The 27,559-nt window shown below is 40.0% G+C and overlaps 1 protein-coding gene across 1 annotated transcript; it reads right to left on the bottom strand.

Annotated features, from left to right (window-relative positions):
• Window positions 1-828: 828 nt before the first annotated feature.
• On the bottom strand, window positions 829-27,559 carry LOC106098990 (uncharacterized). Its single transcript, XM_025906035.1, has 20 exons — window positions 27,513-27,559; window positions 24,134-24,353; window positions 23,826-23,917; window positions 23,003-23,222; window positions 22,130-22,221; window positions 21,231-21,450; window positions 20,916-21,013; window positions 20,283-20,399; window positions 9,639-9,867; window positions 9,088-9,281; window positions 8,926-9,010; window positions 8,741-8,823; window positions 8,546-8,623; window positions 8,296-8,412; window positions 5,490-5,585; window positions 5,310-5,413; window positions 5,098-5,206; window positions 4,795-4,939; window positions 4,685-4,711; window positions 829-3,326 (listed from the first exon to the last, which is right to left on the bottom strand). Exons 2-20 carry the CDS (start codon window positions 24,333-24,335, stop codon window positions 2,779-2,781), a joined length of 2,856 nt encoding a protein of 951 aa, XP_025761820.1. The 5' UTR covers window positions 24,336-24,353; window positions 27,513-27,559; the 3' UTR covers window positions 829-2,778.

Genomic DNA, 27,559 nt, shown 5'->3' with positions numbered 1-27,559 from the left:
AAAGAGACAGGCAACAACAAAACAAGGCCAGCCCACTGGCTGTCACACATGCTATATGCAATAGAATAAAATGCTACATTGTTAGAAAAAAAATACACTGTGTTATTGCACAAGTGTGGATGTGTGTGTTTGGTCATCTGCAAAGTCTTTGTTGTAGAGTCTGACAGCAGTAGAAAGGAAATACCTGCAGGGTTTCTCTGTCCCACATTGTGGGTGCCGCAGCCTGCTACTGAAGGAGCTGCTCAGAGTCTCCTGCATGGGGTGGGAGATGACAGCTTAGCCATCATTCTCCTGTCACTCACCACCTCCACTGAGTCCAGAGGGCATCCTAGAACAGAGCTGGCCCTCTGGATCAGCCTGTTCAGTCTCTTCCTCTCCCCAGCCGAGTTGCTGCCACCCCAGCAGACCACACGTTAAAACATGGCTGAGGCCACCACAGAGTCATAGAAGGTCTTCAGGAGTGGACCCTTCACTCCAAAAGACCTGAGTCTCTGCAGCAGGTACAGCCTGCTCTGCCCTTTCCTGTAGAGAGCATCTGAATTGTGAGTCCAGTCCAGTTTATTGACCAGATAAACACCAAGGTACCTGTAGCTGTCCACAGCCTCAATGTCCATACCTTGGATGTTTAGTGCTTGCAGTGGAGGATGTTTGTGCCTGCGGAAGTCTACCACCAGCTCCTTTGTTTTTCCAGAGTTGATCTGGAGGTAGTTCTACTGGCACCAGTCCACAAAGTCTTGGGTCAGTTCTCTGTACTCCCTGTCGTCCACGTCAGTGATGAGGCCGACTATTGAGGAGTCATCAGAGAACTTCTGCAGGAAGCATCATCCACTCCAATGCCAGGTTGGTAGGCAAACTGAAGTGGGTCCAGTGATGAGCTCACCAGGGGACGAAGCTTATGTTCCTTCTGTTCCCTCGTATTCCTCAGCTGTGTTTGATCACTTTGAGCCTGTTTCTCTGTGCACTTTGGCTGAAGTAGGGCCCTCTGGAAAAGTCCAGAACTCCCATTGCAAAACATCTGGGAGTGTTCTTTGATGGCAGTTTTTCATTTGACAAACAAATAAATCCTGTTGTAAAAGCCAGCTTCTTCCAGCTCAGAGCCCTTGCAAAAATTAAGAACATGTTGTCATCTGCTGACTTCAAGAAAGTGATTTATCTATTTATTTCATCCAGGCTTGACTACTGTAATAGTCTTTATTTTGATATCAGCCAGGCTCTGCTCTCTCGTCTTCAGCTTGTTCAGAATGCTGCAGCACGACTCTTAACAGGCACATGTAAACACGACCATATTTCCCCAGTCTTGGCTCGTTCACACTGGCTTCCAGTACATTATAGAATTGATTTTAAGGTTGTATTGCTTGTTTTTAAGACTCTAAATGGATTAGCTCCCTCATACCTCTCTGACCTTTTGACTAAAAATACTTAAAATGGAACTCTTAGGTCAGCTGATAAGTTGCTTCTGATTGTTCCTAGGGTTAGGGTTAGCACAAAACAACAATGGATGGACAATGTGTACATCAAACTCACTAATGGTATCTAGTGGACAAATAAGAAATGACAGTCTGAAAGTTTATAAAAACTAGATTTAAAAAATATCTACTTATCAAACTTATTTGTGGTGACATCATGACAAAAATGCAAAGAAAAGTTCCTAAATGACAGTTTTATTCATTTCTGTCCATCTGATGTAATAAATTATATTACACACATCTATCAAATGGCATATAGTGACTCTTGAAGACCACAATTTAAGAAGCCTGATTAGCAAAAGTACAAAATGAAATAGTTACAAAAAGGATCTGTAAAACAGAGCTACAAAGAGAAGTAAATAGTTTGTTGATACAGTAAGTGATGGAGAATGAGCAAAACACAACCAACAAGAAGAACTCATAATCCATCCTTTGGTATACAATTATAACAAACAGCATTTATAGTCAGAGCCGAAGGAAGGGAGTGTTGAAGTGTGTGTGTGTGTGTGTGTGTGTGTCTGCACAGAGGTGGAGGGGACTACCACACTCCGCTGTACACAGCAGACAAGAATCAGCAGCCAAAAAATGTCACAGATACACAGAGAGTTCAAGTATTCCAGTCTTGCAACTCTTAGGACAGCAGTCAAGACACATAATTTAAGGCTATTCGCACAAAGTTAACTTACAACAAAGTCAAGGTTCTTGTTGCATCACAGGGATTAATGTCAAATTGCTTATTAATGTTACCTTTATCTAGGTGTATGATTTTAATGGTCCAAATAATTGGCTAATAGCTGATTTTGAAAAATGCACAACCTCCAGCCACTGGTGATCAGTACGCAACATCATTTGATCATAATGTGTCCTAATGTTTTTTCTTAAAGAAACAGGAATAGTATCTAAAGTGTTTTAACAACTTTATCTTTAGAAGAGTTTTTGTGATATCTGTCTTTTGCAAAAGAAGGTGTTTCACCACGCCCAGACCCAGTTCCCACAGCCTTGTTTTTTCCCTGTTACTAATTTATATTTAGTTATTTCATTGTTTATATTGTTTCTGTAAAATGTATACATTTCCACTGCTGTATGAATGACTTATATTTTACTTTTCAAATGTTAAAAGTTAGAAAATATAGTACATAAAAAATAAAACTCGGTGAGTTGGCTCAGTCAGAGAATCTTCATTAATGCATGTTATAATAAAAAGCAATAAAAAATGTTGAAATTTGACTGATGAAATGCCTGATAGGCAGGTAAGCAAACTGTTACTGCACACCCAATCATACATATTGCTTACCACATTCAGTGCATGTGATTACTGCTGCTTTTGCACAGCAGAGATAATCAAAGGATTGCTGTTTTTCTCATTTTGTTTCAGATGTGGACTGAAGTACGGGAGGATCTCCCCACCAAACGAACACTCAGTAAATGAGTAGATGTGAGACTGAGACGTCACATCGTAAAAGGACACAAGACCTTCCTCATAATCTACAAACACCCCGACTTTCTGTGGTTTCCCTTTAAGCGAAAGGCTCATGGGTGGTGTCGTTAGAGCTGCATATTTCTGGTCTTCATAATGTACAGTAGCCCAGTAACCATTGTCAGGATTGATTGAGAGTTTCCCCTTGCGGTTTGCATCACATCTCGCCACACCCAGATCCCACCCGGTCTTGTTCCTGACCTCCACCTCCCAGTATGCCCTGCCAGAGGACAGCCTGTTGAGCCCCAGGATACTTCCAGAAACATCAAACCTCTGCGAAGAATCAGGATCTTTCGACATCTTTCCACCATCTCTCACTTTTTTCCCATTACCATAAATTTCAAGGCTTTGGTGTGCGGTAGTCGGGTCCAGCTTCACATCCACTGCAGTCAAAAGAATACAAGTGATTTAAAAAACAGAACTGTGTGGTGGGTAGAAGTGTGTAAGCATCACAAGAGTAATGGATACACTACAATAGAAGGCTCCCCTTACTTTATTTACTTTTCTTATTAAACTTTTCAGCCAAAGCTTTGGATTAAACCCAAACATGGTGGCAAGTATTGCTATGGAAACATCAGTAAGAACAGGTTTGTCCCCAGTAAGAAATAATATTTGTATATGAAATCTTAAGAAGATGAGATATTAGCATGCAGGATACATTAACCGCAATAAAGACAGGTTTCACACTATCAACAAGCAGCTAGGCTAACAAAAGAGCATCAGGGCATTGTGTTCTCCATGCTGACCCCTTGAGGTCTTGGCAGAAATATCCATAACAAGTAAACACTCCTTACATATGTTAGCTAACTCACTATTTCAAAAAATAATATATTAATATTTTTGGGTAATAACTATGCTAATTTTCATATATTTAATTCACATAACTTCTGAAATCTTGCAGTACTGAATCACAGTGTGTTAATTTTGTTGAGTTAGCTGCTCTCCCAGAGGTGTCAAATCATTCACGTGACAAAATTTGAGAATAATAATAATAATAAACTGTGCCCAAGCTAAACGTGTTCATATCCTTAAAAATAATTATTCATATTTTTCCATAGACCCTTTTTTCGGGAAGAAAATGATTGCAGTTAAGTGAGCAGTTTTAGAAATATATAAGTAGACAAATTAACGTGAGGCAATTTGACACAATTACAACATTTTTTAACATTGGCCAGACAATTCCTCTAAGCTGAACACAGTGCAGGTGAGGAGGGGAAATTTTATCTGGTTGTGTTTAAAAAGGGAAAAAAAAAACCCTGAAATAACAAAAATATGACTTGTGCCATACAACTTTGTTTCACTGCCTAATGACCAATCATCAGCATCAGATAGATAATGAGTGAAAATCATTGTTACAGACAGTCTTAAATTTATCTCTGCCATTTGTTTTTCAAATAACTTTTAAAGAGTACATTATAAAATTATATTTTATTTTGGAAAACTACATATTAATTTTGATTGCATCTAACTAAACCTTAGCAAGACTAGTTCAATTCTGGAAAATAATGAGAGCTAATAAATACCTGGAGGCTTTTATTTTGGAATTTTAGTGTTTAAAGAATCCTGCTAATTTTCTATAAAGCTTGGGTTTTTATTTTGAAAATGTAACAACTTTTAAAGCCTTAATTTTCCATTACAAAACCTACTGCTGCTCATCAGTATGTATCTGTATTACACATCAAAATGCAGAACAATCACATTTTTTTCTATTTAAATAAGATTTTTATTTTGAAATACACACCTGCAAATTTAGTAATCCTCCTGAGTTCTGTGGAAACAAACATTTTAGTAAGTGGCAATAAATCAGAAAACACAGATTTTAATATAAGTATAACAAAATGATGGACTCACCGATGGATGAGAGTTTTTCCATTTCCTCGTGAATTTGCTTCATCATGGCTGAAGTCGTAGTTCTCAGTGTGCCAAAGGAGAGTGAAGTGTCAACTTGTACATTTTTCCAGTCAGTAGATTCATTCAGGCCTGTTAGTGGGGAAACCTGTGTGTGCACATGGTAAACATCAGCGTATGACAAGATTAAATTTAATGAGTTTAATGAAACAGAATTGGCAGAAATGCAATGTTTCCTCTTTTGAGCACTTTTTTGCTGAGATGTTAAAAAGACCAGAAGATGGACTTCAGGTCCTCAAAGCTCACCTCCAAGTCTGGGTTTTTGGGTGCTTCAGCAATGGCGTTTTTGAGCACATCAATTTCTCTTTGCAGCTTCTGAATGATATCCTGAGCATCTTCTTTCACTTTCTGTCTCCTAAACAGCATATGAGAGAATAAAATGTACAGATCTATAATAGCACTAAAGTGCCCTTTGGTGATGTTCAGCTGATCTCCACTGATAAACTAACAGTACCAACCTCTCCTCCAGAGGCTTAAGGGCTTTCTTTCGAGCATCCTCCACAACTCTAATCACCTCAGAGAAGAAATTATTGACTTCCAACCATTCAGCATCCAGAGTACCCTGAAAGAGAGTGGATGTGTTAAAGTAACATCAAAGCAAGAAACCAAACAAATGAAAAATAAATAAACATCCTCACCTTGCAGTCTATTTCCGATGATCTGACTTCAGCCATCTTGAGCTCTCTGATGTGAATTTTCTGCTGCAAGTCAGATTTCATCTTTTCCTGTTTCGCCTTGAAAGAGGACGAAGAGTTCAAAGTAAATTTGATAGCAGTCACATCAGCCACTTTTGAAGTCTAAACATTTTTTTATATAGCACCAAATCACAAATCACCAAATCACAGGCACAATAGTGCCTCAAGACACTATTTATTGTAAGGTAAAGACCTTTCAATAATACAAAGAAAACAGAGAAAAGCCCCATAAACAGATGGCCCCTTATGAGCAAGCGCTTTGGCAACAGTGGGAAGGACAAACTCCCTTTTAACAGGAAGAAACCTCCACCAGAAGCAGGCTTAAGGAGGGTCAGCCATCTGTCATGACCGGTTGGGGGTGAGTGGACAAAGACTAAGGCTACATTCACACTCCAGGCGAAAGTGCATCAAATCCGACTTTTTGACCCTATGTGACCCATATCCGATCATGGTATGACAGTTTGAACAGCACAAATCCGATATTTTCAAATCCGACCTAGGTCACTTTCGTATGTGGTACTGAATCCGATACATATCTGATGTTTTAGAAAGCGACTGCTGTTGGAATGTTCATGTCGCAATAAATCCGTCTTTTACGTCACTGACACAAGACAGACGCCAATTATCAGCGCCGGAGAAGACATCGTGAACGCTTCCTGGCCATCCAGTGTAGATGTTAGTGAAACTGTTGGGAAGACAACGTTGGAGAAACGTGAACATTTTATTTATACTGTATAATCTGCAGATTCTGACAGAAATCTGCAACTATCCTTTGAAGCACCGCTCCTCTCTAAAACAGCAATAAGGATAATTATTAGGCCATATGTAAATAACAAAATAACTTTATAACTTAAAGCAAAATTGGGAAACGTAAAGTCTGAAACAACTCTTTATATTAAGGGACATCAGTCAAACAATACTGTTTGGTCTGGGTCTAAACAGAGCGCGTTGTGTGTGATGTCTTCTTTTGTGCATGCGGGCCGCTTTGAGGGTTCACACTAGAGCGCGTTTGCTGTCACATTTTATTTGTAGTGTGAACAAGCAGACAAAAAAAATCGGATTTGATCAAAAAATCGGAATTGAGCATTAAGACCTGCAGTGTGAACGTAGGCAAAGACATGCTGTGAAAGAGAGCCAGCGAACAATAACAACAAATAATTAAATGCAGAGAGGTCTTTTAACACATGGTGAGTGAAAAAGCTGACTGAAGAAGAAACACTCAGTGCATCATGGGAATCCCCCAGCAATTCTGGATTTAACAGGAAGTCAATATAGGAGAAATATGCTCTCTCTTTCTAGTCCCTGTCAGGACTCTTGCTGCAGCATTTTCGATTAACTGAAGGCTTTTCAGGGAGTTTTTAGGACATCCTGATAATAATGAATTACAGTAGTCTAGCCTGGAAGTAACAAATGCAGGAACTAGTTTTTCAGCATCATTCTGAGACAGGATATTTCTAATTTTAGAGACCTTCCTGCAGTTTAATTAAATGGTGTGTGTTATCTGGCTTCATGGATTGATAAAGTTAGATGTCATCTACATAGCAGTGAAAATGTATGCTATGCATTCTAATGATACTGCCTAAAGATCTTAGCATGGAACCCTGAGGATATGATTCACACCACTGCAGCACAATACCTTTAATACCCGCAGCATACTCTAATCACGCTAATAAAATGTTATGTACAACAGTATCAAACACTGCAAGTCAGAACAAGCACGGAGATGAGTCCACTGTCAGAGACCATAAGAAGATCATTTGTTTGTAGGAAAACAAAAGTACTGAAACAAGTTCCACTTTGAGCTTGTATTAAAAGTACTAAAAGTTATGTTAAGTTGGCATTGCATTTAACTTCTGAGAAATGTCACTGGAAGTTAAAACTGCTAAACCCTCATGGGGAAGCTACAGTGCTGTGAAAAAGTATTTGCCCCTTTCAGATTTCTTCTTTTTTTTTTAAATTGGCACATATTATACACTTACATGTTTCAGATCATCAAACAAAATTTTAATACTAGACAACGATAACCCAAGTGAATATAAAATGATGTTTTTAAATGATGATTTTATTTATTTAGAGAAAAAAGTTATTAGGTCTTTGAAGCAACTGTTTTAAAGCTAGCCAAAATTTCTAGTATGCAAAGAAATTTGAAGCAGCAAATGCTTTTTCACAGCACTTGTAGATAAACAGTCAAGAGTTAATTAACATCCCAGGGCTGGAAAATGAATTGCTACAAGCAGCAATTCCTCGAGTGGCCACTTGAGCCTGCCTCCAATACTAAATCAATCCCCTAGACTCAAATGTAAAAATGCCCAGGAAACAGCATAAAAAATAAATTAATTTGTTTGAAAAAAAAAAAACATGTTTATAATCTGGTGCAAAAGAAAAAAACTGTTTAGGTCTCTAAGGTAAATTGTTATGAAGTTGTAAACTTCATAACAATGTACTGTCAGTGAATTTGTAATATAATCTGTCTATGAGGATACTAGTGAGGTTTAAAGTCGTGTGGTGGCTTTAACTGAAAGGTGTGCAAACACATGCAGCAGTTTCCTGTAACAGTCTGTGAGAGTTTACTTTCACTACTATGAGTATCTTAAATGGGCCTCAAAGCAGTGTTTTTGCTGTTGGCTGTTGGCACATTTTAGAGCATTTTGGTATTTCTTCAGTTTTAGTGAGTGAAAATTCTACTAATTATTAAACTGTTACTCAGAACCCCTTAAAACTATTTTAAAAAATATTAAAACTGCATTACCTTTTGTAGTTTTTTAGTCTTCTTCTCTTTCAGTTTGTCTATCTCCTTTTCTTTTTCTTTGGGGCAGATTGCTGCGTGCTGGGCTGCTTTCCCAGGAAACTCCAAGATTTGTACCACCTAAAATATGAAAGCATTAAGTAATGAAATTAATCTTTATACAGTTTAACTCTAAGCAAAAGTGTTTCAAATGTATACTAATATCGCTGTTTTATATGCATCTGAATGGCTTTACTTAAGAAATCTGCAGTACCTGCTGTTCACAGCATGATGTGTCTGTCTCCATCACTGTGATTGTGTTGTCTGTATGATCACTGTGGTTGCTGAAGGTCTGTGGCACAGACATGAACACAGACTGTAAAAGGAAAGTAGAAGTGGAGATTCAGTGGGTGTCACTTGACAAGTTATCCTAACACTTCTTTGATGTGTTTGAAAAAAAAATGTGTACCTGTGCACCAGAGGCAAAATCAAGCCCCTGATATGCGCCCATGTTTGATCCTGTTGGCACAGACTGTTGCTGAGTTTCAACCACTGTAATAAAAGAGGATTAATGGTTAAATTAAGTCACCTTAATTTTTTGGAGTGTCATTTCAATGCAGTGTCATAATGAACTAACTAAATTAAAATGCATACATGATTTAATTATCTCTTCTGTGGAGGCTTGTCTGGCTGGAGAATCAATTTGGGGGACGAAGCTTGATGGCAGAAGCCTATTCTGCTGGAGAGAATAGATGTGATTATACAGTTCGATGCTGATATAGTGTAATATCTCATATTTCGGTGAAAAAGCCATACCTCCTCCTTGACTGAAGGATTGAAAGTTGGTCTGCTGTACTTTTGATAAGATTCTTCTTGATGATTTCTCCAGAGTTGCTCTTTGTTCTCCTCCAGTTGAATTTGTGTAGATCTCATCCCTCCCTGGAAATCTCCGAGATCCTGATCAGCTGTGATTCTGGGCCAGCTGTAGTAGCTTGTGTTTGAAGAAGAATCTGTTGTGTTCGTGTGACATATTAAGGAATGATTAATTTCTCTTCCTGCATATTCTTTGTTTATTTTTAGCAAAGTATTCCTTAAAATGTGAGAATACAGTTTTTTTTAGTAAAAACTGTATTCTCACATTGTTACTCTGGTCAAACATTGATTAAGAAAGTTTCAAAATAGTAAAACATAGCCAGGGTATATGCAGTTCCACGTTTGTAAATATACTGCTAATTTTTTTTTTTTAAACAAAACATTATCATGCATTAACTGTCATTGTAACTGACTGTCAAAGTGACAAATTTATCCCCAGCCTCGGCAGCTGCACAAAGTGTAACTAGGGGCAGCAGTACAATTAGCACACTCACCAGACTTCACAGAACTCTTGAAAATATCCACAAACAGGTCTGTGAAGTTGACCGGAGGATTTAGGATGGTCACTGTAGGAATGTAACTGAATTGTGCACGTTCAGGGATCCTCATTCCCTTTGGTGTACATCCCATCTTTCCCTGGTGAAATTTGAGGCCATGGTAACTTGTTATATTGGACCAGCCACAGTGGCAAACCTGAAGGCTCATTTTGGAAGAGTTGAGTATCTGTTGGATACAGACAAGGGTGTAAACAACAGGGAAGCCAGTGGGAGTTTAACTGTTAAAAAGACATGCACTGTTTAGAAAATGTGCATGACTAACATGTGAGTTATCAGTGAGGGTGGTTTATCACTAGTTCGCTTTAATAACTGATATTAATGCTATTCTTTCCAAACAATTGGGTTATTGTTTGTTTTCTATTAACGAGTAACAGTGAGAATAAATTGAGTGATTTTAAAATGTTTCTTCTTCTTTCATGGTCACAGGGTTTTGAGTTTTGGGATACTCAGGGGATTTTTTAAGGGTGTTTTTGTGTATTTTAGTTTAGCAATTAACTAAACCGGGTGGGGTACTGGAGGGTGCTGCCATCTGCAGACTCTGTTGTCCTACTGGGAGACTTCAATGCTCATGTAGGCAATGACAGCAAGACCTCCAGGGGCGTGACTGGGAGGAACGGCCTAGCGGATCTGAACCTGAGGTATGTCTTGTTGTTGGACTTCTGTGCAAACTACAGTTTGGCCAGAATGAACACCATGTTCAAACATTACAGTGTCCATAAGTGCACGTGGCACCAGGACGCTCTAGCCTGCAGGTTGATGGTAGATTTTGTAATCTTATCACCAGACCTAAGACCATATTTTCTGGACACTCGGGTAAAGAGGGGGGCTGAGCTGTCAACTGATCCCCACCTGGTGGTGAGTTGGATCAGGTAGTGGGGGAGGATGCCGGACAGACCTGGCATGCCTAAACGTATAGTGAGGGTGTGCTGGGAACGCCTAGCAGAGGCCCCGGTCCGCGAGATCTTCAATGCAAACCTCCGGCTTCAACAGCATTCAGGGAGACTGAGGACATTGAGTCCGAATGGAGCATGTTCAACACCTCCATTGCCGAAGCCGCTGTACTGAGCTCCGGTCGCAAGGTGGTAACCCCCGAACCTAATGGTGGACACCAGAGGTGAGGGGGGCCACCAAGCTGAAGAAGGAGGGAAGGTCCAGGTGCCTGACCTGGACCTTCCCTCCAGGGCTTCCTCCAAAGGGTGGCTGGCCTCTCCCTTAGAGATAGGGTGAGACGTTCGGCCATCCGGGAGGGGCTCAGAGTAGAGCTGCTGCTCCTTCACATCGAAGCACTTATGTCTTCTATGTTGTGAGATGTGACTCATGTGGTATGTGCTGAAGTGTTTTTTTCTGTTCTCAAACTGATCTCCCTTCTAGAGGTCAGTCTGGTTGGAGGTCTTTTTTCTTTTCGTCTTTCTTCATGTTGTGGATTTTCCATTGTTCTACCTCTGTCTTCCCCATGTGATGCGTGTGTAATGTATGTATGGTTGGAAGGGTAAGATGGTGCTGGAATGCCGGCGGCCTTAACCCATAATTTCCTTCGGGGTCAACCTTTGGGATCAATAAAGTTTAATGGATGAATGAATGAATGAAAGCCTATTTGCAGCTCTGGAGACCAGGATCACTGAATTGGAGAGTCGGCTTTGCACCCTTGATACACTTGTAGCTAGCCATGCCCCGGTAGCCGGTAAACCCGAAGGTAGCTTAGGTGTTCCTAAATGGAAGCCCCAGGTACACCACCAACCTGTTTATGTGTCTAACCAGTTTTACCTACTTGGCGACACACCCGCCAGGGATCAAACTCTGGTAATTGACGATTTTGTTCTGAGACGTGAAGCTAGAGACACTGGCAACCATAGTCAATTGTCTTCCAGGGGCCAGAGCAGGCGACATTGAGGGACATTTAAAACTGCTGGCTAAGGGTAAACATAAATTCAGTAAAATTATAATTCACATTGGCAGTAATGACACCCGGTTACGCCAATCAGAGGTCATTTTATATAACCATCATCTTTGTCATTGCATTAATTATCATTTCATCCAAGCATTTATTGAAGTTGCTGGCATTATGTTATAATTTATATTATAGGGGTTATCCTAATCAAATATTAACATGTTTATTACAGGTGCAGTTATAACTACTTTAAAATGATTGAGTTAAATATATATGTATCATAACTCATATGCTGAGTATATTGTTACAGTAAAATAGTAGCTGAGCAAAGGCCTGAATGTATTCAGCTTCTTGTGGTATTTGAGTTTGCTTAGTTACAGGTGACGGAAGGATGTCCAGTCCAGGGTGACCTCAAAGGCCTTAGGTCATCACCATATTCGGAAGAGTATGCCACAAGGAGGAACCTCTATGTTGCATTTAATTCTTAAAATACATGAATGTTCTGTACATGCAAATTATGTGCTTGTAAACGCAAGAAGGGGTGTTACAATACCCTGATGTTATAAAAGCAATCTAGAGTGTATTTTGGGCAGAGATGTACAACTGTTCTGCAGTTTGCACCTCTCCACGCTGCGTGTATTCATTAAAATCAATTGTTTGATTGACCTCTTCTGGACCATCATTGTTTTACTCTCGTCCTCAATTTCGAACCCGTAACAGTCACTAAAACCAATATTGAATCGGCGTGTAACTTTGCCAAAACAATGTCAGACTCTGTAGTTTTCTCTGGTCCCCTCCCCAATCAGACCAGGAGTGACCTGTTCTTCTTAAATTGCTGGCTGTCTAAGCCAGAGGTCAATATTCTTGTTAATAATTTTGCCTCCTCGCTGCATATGACTCTGGATACTGTAGCTCCAGGGAAAAATAAGGCCTCAAATCAGAAGTACCTGACTCCGTGGTATAATTCTCAAACACGTAGTCTAAAGCAGACAACTCGTAAGCTGGAGAGGAAATGGCGTGTCACAAATTTAGAGGATCATCATTTAGCCTGGAGAAATAGTTTGTTTCTTTATAAGAAAGCCCTCCGCAAAGCCAGAACATCTTACTATTCATCACTGATTGAAGAAAATAAGAACAACCCTAGGTTTCTCTTAAGCACTGTAGCCAGGTTGACAAAAAGTCAGAGCACTGTTGAGACAACGATTCCTTTAACGTTAACTAGTAATGACTTCATGAACTTCTTCACAAATAAAACTTTAACCATTAGAGAAAAAAATTACCCATAATCATCTCACAGATGTAATATTATCTACAGCTACTTCCAGTACCATTGATGTTAAGTTAGACTTTTTTTCTCGAATTGATCTTTCTGAGTTAACTTCAATAATTAATTCCTCCAAACCATCAACGTGTCTTTTAGACCCCATTCCTACAAAACTGCTCAAAGAAGTCCTGCCATTAATTAATGCTTCAATCTTAAATATGATCAACTTATCTCTAATAATCGGCTATGTACCACAGGCCTTCAAGGTGGCTGTAGTTAAACCTTTACTCAAAAATCCATCTCTAGAGCCAGCAGTCTTAGCTAATTATAGGCCAATCTCCAACCTTCCTTTCATATCAAAAATCCTTGAAAGAGTAGTTGTCAAACAGCTAACAGATCATCTGCAGAGGAATGGCTTATTTGAAGAGTTTCAGTCAGGTTTCAGAGCTCAGCACAGCACAGAAACAGCTTTAGTGAAGGTCACAAATGATCTTCTTATGGCCTCTGACAGTGGACTCATCTCTGTGCTTGTCCTGCTAGACCTTAGTGCTGCGTTCGATACTGCTGACCATAATATTCTATTAGCGCGATTAGAGGACGCTGTAGGTATTACAGGTACTGCGCTGCAGTGGTTTATATCATATCTATCTAATAGACTCCAATTTGTGTATGTAAATGGAGAGTCTTCTTCACACACTAAGGTCAATTATGGAGTTCCACAGGGTTCAGTGCTAGGACCAGTTCTATTTACATTATACATGCTTCCCGTAGGCAGTATCATCAGAAGACATAGTATACATTTTCACTGCTATGCGGATGACACCCAACACTATCTATCCATGAAGCCAGGTAACACACACCAATTAGTTAAACTGCAGACAAACAGACTTTCACACTTACGAATGATTCAGAGACAATATTTTGTCTAAGGACTGTGAGGGGAACCCACGCAGGCACAAGGAGAACAGGGAAACTCCAAACATAAATTCCTGAAGACTGGATTGGAACCATGGACGTCTTTCTGTGAGGCAACAGTGATATACAGCGATGTGTGTCCAACAGCCACGTGGGGCTTTATTATGGTCCCCATCAACTTGGGGTAGTAGAAAACTATAGCCTATCATAATTGGATTTGGATTTGTACTTTAACATAATATTCTATTTTTTTTCATATATCACAACAACAGTTGCCCCAGTACACTTTATATTTTAAGGTAGATGCTAAAATAGCCTAAAATAGAAAAAAACAAAAAAACAACAATCATATGACCCCTTATGAGCAAGCACTTTGGCCAAAGTGGGAAGGAAAAACTTCCTTTTAACAGGAAGAAACCTCCAGCACAGCCAGGTGGAGGTCCTTATCTTCAAACCATGAGCATGAACTGTGGTTGTGTTGCATAAGTTTGTGTCTATATAACATTGTGTGCTTCAGTCTACAAACTATGAGTTAACTATGAACTTTTTAGATTGTAATTCACACACAAGATGACTTCACACAGCATCTTAACAAAATTAAATCGATATAAAATCCATATAATCCATATAAATAATACAAAGGGACAATATTTTAATATTATCTGATTCTTTAACAAACAACTCTTTCATTCAGGTACGAGAGTAAGTGGGTCAGTAAGACTGTCAGGTTATTTTGTTATGACGCATTTCACAAAGTTCAAAGTAACAACAGCAACAGCAAGGTCAAGGTTGACCCTTGCACTCTGTTGCTCTTATTGTAACTTATAGGTGGCACAGTTCTTGGAGATTCCTAGGACAACAGCTCAGCAAGCAGCAATCGGTCTTAAAAAGAAAGAAAGAAAAGGAGAAAGCCTGGGTAAAAGAAAAGAAGGCCAAAAAAACTACAAAAGGTACTGCAATTTTAATACAGTTATTGTAGTAACTGTACAGTGATCCAATTATTAATCAACCTGGAGAACTGATTAATATTGGGCTGGAAAATTCTCATAAACAGCAGTTCCTCTAGTGGCCACTTGAGTCTGGCTCCACTGCGCTGGTGTAAGAGGTCGCAACACCCCCTTAAACAGACATCCTGCCCCCTTAAAGTCAAAGTTTTAGAAGTTGACAAAGAAAATACTAGATTACCCACAAACTGAATATGGACAAGATTTACTACAGTCACTGAAAAATATGCTGGAAAAGGCACAAATGAGATGACAGGTGTCACATGTCCTTCGTTCTTTCCCTCCGTGCTCTGTTTATAGCGCGGGCTCACACAGCACTAGGCAGAGAAGCCCCCCTCACCCTACCCCCAGCTAAACATCCAATCACTGTTAATATGCAAATTACCCGGTGTCAGGTTTCTCAATGGGCAGGGCAGAGCAAAATTAAGCAGCTAATCTCTGTCGTCAAAATCATAGTGACTGTAACTGTGTCATGGTCGTGTTTCCCGTGAATTTGCATTTGGGTCCAATTCCTGCCTGCACACAGCGGGATTATGACAAACTGACAGTGAATTATTTTAATGTTCTTCATTATTGTTAGAAAATTTTTTGTAATTTTCTGTTAACTGTGGGACTTTTTTTAAACTTGGAGGAGCAGAAGCAATGCTCAGCACAGACTGTTTTTTTAGTGACACAAAGCAAGTAAAACACAGGTGCACTGCGAGTTTTGCTGCATCTTGTCACCGATTTCAAGCTGGACTGAAGTTTATAAAGGACCCATGTCAAAGTATTGTGAATGGTAAATGGAATGGTTCTTATATAGCGCTTTTCTACTCTGAGCACTCAAAGTTAAGTTAAATCCAATTTGTTAACCTACCTTTTTTAGATGAAGTGCAGCTGCGAAGAACATAAGCTGTGCCCCAGGTCAGGAACTACATCTTTCAGAGGCTGCATTTGAAGGCCAATTAAGCCACAGGCAGGCGATGAAGGCTGTCCCAATTCAAAGGCTGCTCCAAATGTGGGCGACAAATGTGTCCTTCAAATCCCCTGATTTGAAGGATGGGTCGGGTGTATCCTTCGTGGCCCAACCTATCCCAGAATTCATAGCGCGGCCCAGCCAATTCCAGTTTCCAACAATGGCGGCAGCTAGTTAGTTGTAATATTACTCTTAGTACTCTTACCGGGATCACAAAATATACTTTTAAGATATTTTCAGGCGAGAATGTAGCTGTGTAAACTTCAAATATCTGCTTGATTTATCAAGACATCACATATTTGCAAAAGTGCTCTGACATTTTCTGAGATGACTGTTACCCACCAGCTCGATATCTAACCGGGAGATCGAGGCTCACCAGAGTCAGCGAGAACACCAAACTCCCGGCACATTGATTTCAAACCCCTGCAGTCTTTCGCTACTCAGGTTAAACATGATCTATAAGTCACTTAGATAACTTAAAAATGTTATTGTTTGGCTTTTTTTCAGTGTTTTATTTGTTCCTGAGTAAATCAGTTTGGCTGAGATGAAGGTTATAGTTTTCAAACAGCTGAATAAATGTCAAACAGAAAACTGGTTAAACAGAAGTGTGAGATGGTAGAGAATTTACTCAAATGTCCTGTTATATTTTAGGGAGCGAGGAGCAGACGGAAGAGTTTATTTAACGCCACCGAGACAGCTGGTGATGCAAATCTGAAGGCTAGACCGTCCCATTTCACAGTTTCATACTTCCGGCCTCTCAGTCTTCGAAGGATGCATCCCCTGAATTGGGACAAAGCTGTACTTTCTCCTGTTTGGCTACAGGGGGCAGTGAGGTGTGTTTAAGGTGTCTCTCTATCAATTTGAGTTTCCATTACACCACGATAAATAGGTATTTTTGTTTCTACACTTTTATTTGCTGGGTTTATTTTGAGCAGGGCAGCACGGTGGCACGGTGGTTAGCACTGTTGCCGCACATCAAGAAGGTCCTGAGTTCAATTCCACCATCAGGCCGGGGTCTTTCTGTGTGGAGTTTGCATGTTCTCCCCGTGTTTGCGTGGGTTCTCTCCGGGCACTCCGGCTTCCTCCCACCGTCCAAAGACATGCAGTTTGAGGGGATAGGTTAATTGGATAATCGAAATTGTCACTAGGTGTGAATGTGCGAGTGAATGTGAGTGTGAATGATTGTCTGTCCCTGTGTGTTGGCCCTGCGACAGACTGGCGACCTGTCCAGGGTGTACCCCGCCTCTTGCCCTATGACAGCTGGGATAGGCTCCAGCGCCCCCCGCAACCCTGAAAAGGATAAGCGGAAGCGAATGGATGGATGGGTTTATTTTGACAACAGTGTTATTGCAAACCATGTCACATGATGGTTTAAGTTATTTAATTTCACTAAATATGTGAGACAAGCGAAAATAGCATTATCTTTTTATGTTCAAGATACGCTGATGTTTCTAAATATAATTGACTTTATTTTAATTCGTTTTCACGATGACCTGTTGGTGAACTTGGAATAAATGTGATTCATGAGATAATTAACAACTAAAAAATACATCTACAGTCAATGGGGGACTAGACCATTGTTCTTCTCACAGTTTCAATCTATGAGAGAAGTGTTTCTCTCTGTGAGCCTGTCTGCTGCACAGAGCCGACTGGAGGACCTGTGTCTGTCAGACGTGACACAAAGCCCCGTCCCAAACAGTTTCCTCGTACATATACTGATGTAATCACAGTGATTTTAGTAAACCTCATTCACTTTTGTTACATAAAAGAAAGTCCATAACAAATAACTTGGATACGGATGAATCTGTAAGAGTTTTTGCAAAGGGCAACAGGAGACTGTTGTTGTAGAGTGGATTGAGGAGAAAGGAGAGTGGAGCTGTTCAGTTGCAAACAGAGTTAAGTTCCTTGCAAAACAAATAAGCTTAAAACAAGACAAAATCTGTTGTGTTCTACATTACTATACCAGCCCTTTATAATTTTGTAAGTGTTGGCTATATTGAGAGGTCTTATTTTATTCTTACTTAATTTTGCAAATTTATTTGAGTTAGGCAATTCAATTAAGATAGATATTATGTTGATGGTTGTAAAGACCTTGATGGAAATTTTATTTTATTCTTTATTTCTGTTTTTCAGTTTTATTTTTCAAGACCTGGTGAATTGATTTTTATAACTTGGCCTACCCTTTTTAGTTTTGTTAAAATTGGCAGTAGTGAGAAGTACTATTGTTGGGTTCGAATATATTTATGTGGTAACAGGCATCTGTAACCGAACGTCGGAAAATGGTAGTGGAGGAGGTGCGACGACAGGAGGAAACAGCCAGACATGCCAGAGCCGTGGCACTGGCCAAGCAGGGTCACTGGATGAATTGGGAGAGTGTGGAAAAGAGGAAACTCTCATGGAGTGAAATCTGGGGCATGGAGTCTAATATACTAAGTTTCATCATCCGAGCGACATATGATGTGCTTCCTTCCCCAATAAATCTGCAGCTGTGGTTTGGAAAGGACCCATCCTGCCCCTGTGTACAGTCCCAGCTACACTTAAGCACATTTTGGTTGGTTGTAGGACTAGCCTTACTCAGGGCAGATACACATGGAGACACAACCAGGTTCTCAGGTGTCTAGCCGAGAAAGTTGAGTGCAAAAGAAAATCCATTAACGCTCAACCTTTCACAAACCAAGAGAAGCATCAGTTTTCATGAACGTTTGTCCGGGAAGGAGACAAGCTGAGGACAAACCCCTCAAACCCAGACCTGGGCCCACTGAAGGTTGCCAGGGATTGGCAGATGCAAGTGGACTTGGATCAGAGGCTAATTTTTCCCACAGAGATCATAACAACTACTCTGCGACCAGACCTCGTCCTTTGGTCTAACTCCCGAAAACTTGCGTACGTCATTGAGCTGATGGTACCATGGGAGGAAGCAATTGAGGAAGCATTTGAGCGTTACAAGCTGCGGTATGCCAACTTGGCAGCTGAGGCAGAGGACAGAGGCTGGAAGATCAAGGTGCGCCCAGTGGAAGTGGGGTGCAGGGGCTTTGTTGCCAGTAAAACAGCAAAACTGCTTAGAGAGACTGGGATCAGAGGACAGGCACAACGGCAGGCTATAAGAGAACTAGCTAACACTGCTGAGAGGACCAGTTACTGGCTGTGGTTAAAAACGGCTGACATTACTTGGGGAGCTAAGGCAGTCAGCTAACCATGAGAGAAAAGAAATATTCCACTCTTCTCCCCTCTGCTCTTCTTCCCTTTTCTGGGAGGCAGTGGGAAGGTACAGCGTACAGCCCGATCCGGTGGGGAGGTGTGGGAAGCCAGATCAGACGCCCCCCTCTCCTCTCTGCTCTCTCCTATCTTGTCCCTTTTGTCTTACTTCTCTCTATCACCTTTTCTTGTCCCTTTGAAGAAGTGAGGCTCCATAAATGCTAAAGAGGAAAGTATTATTTCTCAGTTGCAGTGAATAGATAGAAAACTGTAAGAAACTAAACAGAAGAAAGAAGAAGAGAAATAACAATTTAACATAAACCAGCGACACACTCCAGGGCCTGATCACCCCTGGCAGGGCCTCCTTCGATGAGGGTGTCTAGTGATAATGGCCGAAACACCTGATGAATCCAAGCTCCACTACTGATGATGTGTCCCAAATAAAAAATGATAATCTAGATCGATCTCTAATCCCTAAACCTAACCAAGGAAGGAAAATGTCAGATTAGCCTGGGTAAAAGACCGAAAGTTGAGGCATACAACGATGTGTGCTGCTGGCAAAGTTTCTGGGCTGCTTTTCCTCATAACAGCCATTCCTCAAGAGTCTCTCCATCTAAAGCAATGCATTATCAGGGACTGTAACATCTATCCCTTTTAACTGAATTATAGGCCATTCGATTAAGGTAAATGTCATATTTTTAATTGTCATAATCAGATGAGGAATATTTAATTTTATTTTTTGTTGTTTTATTTTTCAGTTAACATGGTCAGGGGGTTTGCGTGTCTCAGTGACCCTAAGAGCTAGACTGGAAGAAGCTTAGCCTTCAGGTAGGATACCCAAGTTGGTCAGGGCTTAGGTTAGAGGCCCAACAAAGTGCAATCCAGTTACATGACAAAAACAGTTATCCAGAACATCCAACCCCCACCCCTTTCCTGCTTCCATTGACATCATGTGGCCTCTTTACATTTCTGTCTGCCCCCTCATATTTGCCTGTCTAGAACCGGGCCAGTACAAAACTACAATAGTTCCCACTTTCATAACAGTTTTACTGTCAACAAATTGGCTATATAACACATCTATCTGGACATTAATAAAGGCCTAAAGTTAGGGGTGTGGTGGCTTTGATTGAGCCTTGTGCAAACACAGAGCTGTAGCCGGTAGGTATCCCCAAGGCTTTACTTCACAAGATACAGTGTGTCTGTTGTTGTTGCCTTTTGAAGCATTTTCAGCATTTCTTTGGGTGTAGTATGAGAAATTGCAGTTGTAATTACTCTGTTACTAGTCACTAGTAACAGTAGGTGTTACTAGTGACTAGTAACACTAACTGTTAGTGTAGTACCTGTATTGAAATTGCCGTACCTTTTGTAGTTTTTTGGCCTTCTTCTCTTTCTCCCAGGCTTTCTCCTTTTCTTTCTCTTTAAGACTGATTATTGATGGCTGAACTGTGGTCCTAGGAATCTCCAAGAACTGTGCCACCTATAAGATGCAACAAGATCAAATGAGCGCAAGGGTCAAACTTGACCTTAAGCTCAAACAAAGAAGGTCAAGGTAAAATGCTTAGTCAACCAAGGTGCTCATGTCCTCCATGGCCTAATATATTGTAGTGGAGTTCTTTTTACCAAAATTAAATCTGCTTGAGCTGTTATTGCTATCTACCATCCCATAAAATTTGAAAACGATATTTTGAAAGCTAACATGTTGCTAAGAAACAGACAGACAAACAAACAAACAAATGGAGCTGACTACATTCTCTTTACCTTCGGAGGAAGAAAGACAATAATGTTTATATAGTTTCAGTTTGATGTCACTTTGATGAATCTGTTGAACAATGCAGCCAAGAGGCCTGTTGAATTCTTACCAAATGAGCAAAATGATGCCTTTGGCTACCTAGTGCTCTTTGACAGGATCTTCATTTAGGCTTGATAATGTATACTTAAGTATAAGTCCATTTTACATGCATCTGAATGGTCATCCTTAAGAAATATGTAGTACCTGCTGTCCACCAATAGAAAAGTCCAGAACTTGACGAGCTCTGGAATCTTCAAACCAGGTCACAGTAGTTTGATAAGAGCGCTGTGGAGTCTCAAAGACTGTAGAGAAAGAAGACAGTCACGATTCACTGTTCCGTGCCTGTTATCAGTTATAAACATTTTAAGTGTTGGGGTCACTATACTACTAAATTACATAAAATGCTGAAATACATTAACTGTCATTGTAAGCTGGAATGACAACAGAAGCCAAGTTTGAGTGAGGATATTTTGTTCTCGTCCTACATCATCACAAACACTGTACAATCTGTGCACTCACCGGAACTCTCGAAGTCATCCACAAAAGGCTCTTTTATTTTGATTTGAGGTTCATTGTGGCTTGGTTTATGTGAAAACCTGGATTGTTCACTTTGAGGGATCCTCATTCCCTTTGGCGTGCAACCCATCTTTCCCTGGTGAACTCTCAAGCCGTGGTAAGTTGTATATTTGGTCCAACCGCAGTGGCAAACTTGAACGTTCATGTTGGATAAGTTGGGTGTCTGCAACAGAATATTGTCAACATATTTGTCAGTGAAGAAAAAATAAGCATTGTGTGACTTAATGATGTGGTTTATGTCGAATTTATTTTAACAACATCCTTAACTGTATGTCTATCTTTACCTAAATTTCCCCACACCTCTGCACTCCTCTGGTAACCAGTTTGTCTTTCATCTGTTTACTTATTACTGTTTCTTTTCTTTTTAATAGCCAGGAAGTCAATACAATTTAAATTGACAGCTTTATCATTTTGATTTATTTTTTGTGACCAAAAGTCATGGTATAGATCACATACTTGCAGTGTTTAAAACTTTCAGAAAAGTATGTGTTCTTCCAAAATAGTTGGAAGTATCGTGCTTTTCTTTACATTATGAACTAAACTCAGAAAGGAATACTACTGGTACAGTAGTTTCATGGTTTAAAAAGGGTTTCAGGTTACATACTCTTTACTTCGGAGGAAGAATGACACTAATGTTTATATAGTTTTACTTTGAAGTCAACAATGAATCTGTTGAACAATGGAGGCAAAAGACATGTTAAATTCTTAGCAAATGAGCAAAATGATGCCTTTGGCCACATTGTGCTCTTTGGCAGGAGCTTATTTTGGCTTGACAATGTATACTTCTGTACAAGTCCATTTTACATGCATCTGAATGGTCGTCCTTAAGAAATATGTAGTACCTGCTGTCCACCAACAGAAAAGTCCAGAACTCGACGAGCTCTGGAATCTTCAAGTTCAGTAGTTTGATGAGAGCGCTGTGGAGTCTCAAAGGCTATAGAGAAAGAAGACAGTCATTGCTCACTGTTCCGTGCCTGCTATCAGTTATAAATGTCATGGTCCCTGTGTCTGCCCGGCTAGCCCTGCAAGGCTACATGTGTACTTGTTTTTGTTTTGATCTCTTTTCCCCTCCCTCCTGCTCCTGCATCACTCGGCCAGGGGGGAGCTCACCTCGGGCTCCTGCCTTTTCATACACACCTGCCGCTAATTACTGACCTGTTGCTCATCACTGCTTCTGGACACTACTAAAGGCAGAGGCTCAGAGCCTCTCGTTGCTGGAATTTTGAATTACCACGTTAGTGAGAATCCCGGCTTATAGATTTGTATCTGATATCGTGTACCTTGTTAATTGCTTCCCTTCCTGTCTTCAGATCCCTGGACCTTTCCTGTTCCCCGCTGTTTGGAAGATTGAGCATGAGTGTGAGCTGAGAGCGAGAGCGTGAGGAGCGGCTGAGACCCTGCGAGTGTGGAGCACCTGTCCCTTTCCCCATCAACCCGTGGAGCCCATCCCAAAATCCCTCACTTTGTAAATAGCACTTGGTGTTCAATAAAGTTAAGAACTGTGAACGTGACCTGCTGCCTGCTCCTGAGTCCGACCCGCTAGCCCTGACAATAAACGTTTTAAGTGTGATGTTGGAGTCACTATACTACTAAAATACAGAAAATGCTGAAATACATCAATTGTCACTATAAACTGGGATGATAAGAGAAGTTTTGGTGAGGATATTTTTCCTGGTCCTACATCAGCACAAACACTGTACAATCGGTGCACTCACCAGAACTCTTGAAGTCATCCTCAAAAGGCTCTTTTATTTTGATTTGAGGTTCATTGTAGCTCGGTTTATGAGAGAACCTGAATTGTTCGCTTTGAGGGATCCTCATTCCCTTTGGCGTGCATCCCATCTTTCCCTGGTGAACTCTCAAGCCGTGGTAAGTTGTATATTTGGTCCAACCGCAGTGACAAACCTGAAAATTCATGTTGGATAAGTTGGGTGTCTGCAACAGAATATTGTCAACATATTTGTCACTTAAGCAAAAATGAGCAGTGTGTGACTTAAAGATGTCTAATTTACTTTAACATCCTTAACTGTATGTCTATCTTTCCCTAAATTTCACCACACCTCCACATCCTCTGGTAAGCTGTTTCTCTTTCATCTAATTTAAAAAAACAAAAATGTAGTGGCCATAGTAGTCGTGGTATAGACCGCATACTAGCAGTGTGTAAACCTTTCAGAAAAGTAAGTGCTGTTCCAAATTATTTGAAGTATCGTGCTTTTCTTAAAATTAGGAACCAAACTCAGAAAGGAATACTACTGGTACAGTAGTTTCGTGGTTTAATAAGGGTTTCAGGTTACATACTCTTTACCTTCAGAGGAAGAATGACACTAATGTTTATATAGTTTTACTTTGATGTCAGCAATGAATCTGTCGAACAGTGCAGACAGAAGGCCTGTTAAATTCTTAGCAAATGAGCAAAATGATGCCTTTGGCCACATTGTGCTTTTTGGCAGGAGCTTAATTTTGGCTTGACAATGTATACTTCTGTACAAGTCCATTTTACAGGCATCTGAATGGTCGTCCTTAAGAAATATGCAGTACCTGCTGTCCACCAATAGAAGATTGCAGAACTGGACGAGCTCTGGAATCTTCAATTTCAGTAGTTAGACGAGAGCGCTGTGGAGTCTCAAAGACTGTAGAGAAAGAAGACAGTCACGATTCACTATTCTGTGCCTGCTATCAGTTATAAATGGTTTAAGTGAGATGTTGGGGTCGCTATACTGCTAAAAAACATAAAATGCTGAAATACATCAACTGTCACTGTAAACTGGGATGACAACATATGTTTTAGTGAGGATATTTTTCCTGCCCCAACATCAGCACAAACACTGTACAATCAGTGCACTCACCAGAACTCTCTAAGTCATCCACAAAAGGCTCTTTTATTTTGATTTGAGGTTCATTGTAGCTCGGTTTATGAGAGAACCTGAATTGTTCACTTTGAGGGATCCTCATTCCCTTTGGCGTGCATCCCATCTTTCCCTGGTGAACTCTCAAGCCGTGGTAAGTTGTACGTTTTGTCCAACCGCAGTGGCAAACCTGAACGTTCATGTTGGATAAGTTGGGTGTCTGCAACAGAATATTGTCAACATATTTGTGAGTGAAGAAATAATAAGCAGATAACCACATCCTTTGGTAAGCAGTTTCTCTTTCATCTGCTTGCTTAATACTGTTTCTTTTCATTTCAATAGCCAGGTTATCAATAAAACTTAAATTGAGAGCTTCATTATTTTATTTATTTATTTTTTTTGTGACCATAGTAGTCATGGCATAGACCGGATACTACCAGTGTTTAGAACTTTCAGAAAAGTAAGTGTTGTTCCAAATTATTTGAAGTATTGTGCTTTTCTTAAAATTAGGAACCAAACGCAGAAGGTGATATTACTGGTACAGTAGTTGAATGGTTTAATAAGGGTTTCAGGTTATATACTGTTTACCTTCAGTGCAATGCTGTCATAGTTATTAACACTGATGTCCTTATATCAGAAATACATATCCACATGAGACAAACAAGATATTTATTTATTTCTCTAGCCAAATGACATCAGGAAGTTAAACGGAGAGTCCATCTCAGTAAGATTACATTTTGACAGGTCAGCATTTTAGTGAGATCAAAGTTACTTTTTTTAAGAGTGACCTGGGCTTAGAGGTGTCTTAAGACTGAATAATGTGCAACACACTTGACCTAACTTGTCTATGGACTATGGGAGGAAATACCCACGCAGGCACAGGTTGAACATGCAAACTCCACACTGTCCCTAGCCTGAATTCAAATCTAGGACCCTTATACAGTGCGACAACAGTAATATAGAGCACTTCGTGTGTAACAGTCAAGTGTGGTTTCTAATCCTGAATAACTTGATGTTGAAGAAAAAAAATGTATCTGTATATGTGGTTATACTGTACATAATGTTTAATAAAACAAAAAATGTAGAAAGAAATGGGTCGTGTACATAACACAGGGATCTACATAAATGTAATTAGTAATTAGTTTTATTGATGGTATAGGAATAAAACATTTGTTTTATGCAGGGCTCTAGAGTGCGACCGATGGTGCGACTAAAAAAAATCTTAGGTCGCACTGGTGCGACCAACTGTTCGAGTAACAAAAAACTTTTCATATTCATGTAGTCCGTGTGTACGTTTGAAAGTGCAGGCAGATAGAGAGATGTAAGTAGCTTGAATAAAGCGATATCGATTCATTAAATCCTGAATCGACTTTTAAATATCAATGTATTTTGCCAGAAACGCCATAATCTCAGGTTAAAGCTCACAAAACTATTTCAACAACCACCAAACAGCAAATGAGAGCAGGTAAACAGATTCCACACAAAGACGTAAACACAGAGCGGACCCAACACATCAGAATCAGCTTTCTCTATCTCGGCTTTCTCACCCGACGGCAAGTACACAGACACGCCGTCGGGACTGAAAGCTGACAGCTCACTGATTCTGATGATTCCGCGCAGTTTACGTCTTTTTTGCGCTGATTCTGAGCTGCAGGTTTTGTGTCTCTCCAACCAAAATTCACTGAACCAGCAGCAAAAGAAGCAGCAAACTACGCTTCACATTTGATAAATATCGTCATGAATTCTGTTTTGCTTCCACCACGATAAAAATCACACTTCATGCACAGCTCTCTCTCTGTGTACTTCAAGAACAGTTTCCCCATCTCAAATCTCTGTTTTCTGCATTATTCATTTGCTTATTACGCACAACTCATGTACAGCGCTGTCGGCCGCTGTATTTTTCTTTTCTTTTTCTTTTTTTCACTTAAATGACCTCAGGCAAGAAAGCCTAATTTCTGCTGTTCAATACTGAAGAGATTTAAACTTTTAAAATGATGCAAAATTGCAGAATATTGCAGAATATTTTTAAGGTTATCTGCTATAAAACGCCAGACCAGGAAAATCTCCTTCATGTTTTTCTGTGTTTTATTCTCAGTTACTTTCACACAAAGGCATCTGCTGTGATGTTCACAATTCTGATGAAGTCTCACAAATGTCAGTACTGATAAATGATCAGAATTATAATATTTCTGAATGTCTGAGGCTAAATTGAATCGGAATCGAATGGATTGTAGAAATCAGTGATGATACCCAGTGGAAGTGGATGTAGCTGTGGGTAATGAGAAAAGATGAAAAGAACTATTGATAACTTTTTCGTTAAGTTAAGGCCTGATCAGCCTGAAATTCATAGCCAGCTCTGACACGGTGCCATCAATCTTTGAACGCTGAAAAAGCACAGTTTATCCAGAAAACATGTTATATGTCGTGATAAAGGCACTGCTCAAGTGTCCTCTCTCCCCACTGCCTTCAGCGGCAGGCAGCAGCAAACAGGTCGTCAGAGGGGGCCGAGATGATGATTAAGTTTAACATTGTCTACAATATTGGCATAGAGTGCCAAAGCACTTAAAGCACAAGCACAAGATTGTTAGTTAATCATTTACAAATGAATATTGTCTGTAATTTTCCCCCCCAAAAAGTGCACATGTAAAACTGCGGTGTTAAGCGATGCGCCTAACTTTTGTGCTGGTACGCTTAAGAAAAAAAATTAGGCGCACCAGTGCAACCGTGGCAAAAAGTTAGTCTAGAGCCCTGGTTTTATGGTTCTGTTGTGTCTCTTTTATAAACCTTTATATAACTCTACCTTTCCGTGTTTGACCACCCGTGAATATAGGAAAAGTCACATTTTCTTTTCGACAGCACAAACACTCACACCCTGACATCTACTCTGGACTAGAAGGAGTTAAAATGACTCTCCAAGAGCAGTATTTGCTTTTCAGGTTGGGTTTGTTTATTCCTACCATGGAAAGAAAAGCAGCCTAGTGGAAAAAAAATTAGTTTCGTATGTAGCTGAGCACACACCCTGCAACCTGCGGTTTACTTTGATAACCACAACAACTTCCTTATCGTCCAACCATGAGCATGTAATTAACTGGAGTTGTGTTGCATAACTTTGTCTATATAACTTTATTTGCTGCACTCTAAAAACTACCAGTTAACTATGAACTTTTTAGATATGAATTCACAAAAAAGATAACTTCACAGCATTGACACAAAATGAAATACATATAAAAATATATAATATTATACAAAGGTGTAATATTTCAATATTATCTGATTCTCTTTCACTCATGCAGGCACGAGAGTGAATGGGTCAGTGAGACTGCCATGTAATTTTATCATAAAGCATTTCAAAAAGTTAAAAGCACCACCAGCAGCCTACCTGCGCTCCTCCGTATCTCGATGCTCCACTGTGCGACCTGCTGCTTT

The sequence above is a fragment of the Oreochromis niloticus genome, linkage group LG3 (assembly GCF_001858045.2).
Source record: "Oreochromis niloticus isolate F11D_XX linkage group LG3, O_niloticus_UMD_NMBU, whole genome shotgun sequence".
NCBI classification, from domain to species: Eukaryota; Metazoa; Chordata; class Actinopteri; order Cichliformes; family Cichlidae; genus Oreochromis; species Oreochromis niloticus.
Note: the sequence above shows the minus strand (reverse complement) of the source record. Positions and strands in the feature narration are given on the sequence as shown.

What these genes read in the sequence shown, in the direction of transcription:
- LOC106098990 (XM_025906035.1), bottom strand. Translation starts at nt 24,335, where the DNA reads ATGAACGTTCAGGTTTGCCACTGCGGTTGGACAAAACGTACAACTTAC. An exon ending in GGATGACTTAGAGAGTTCTG is followed by an intron (nt 23,918 to 24,133) that starts GTGAGTGCACTG and finishes CTTTCTCTACAG; the next exon opens with TCTTTGAGACTCCACAGCGC. An exon ending in CTTAAGCCTCTGGAGGAGAG is followed by an intron (nt 5,207 to 5,309) that starts GTTGGTACTGTT and finishes TATGCTGTTTAG; the next exon opens with GAGACAGAAAGTGAAAGAAG.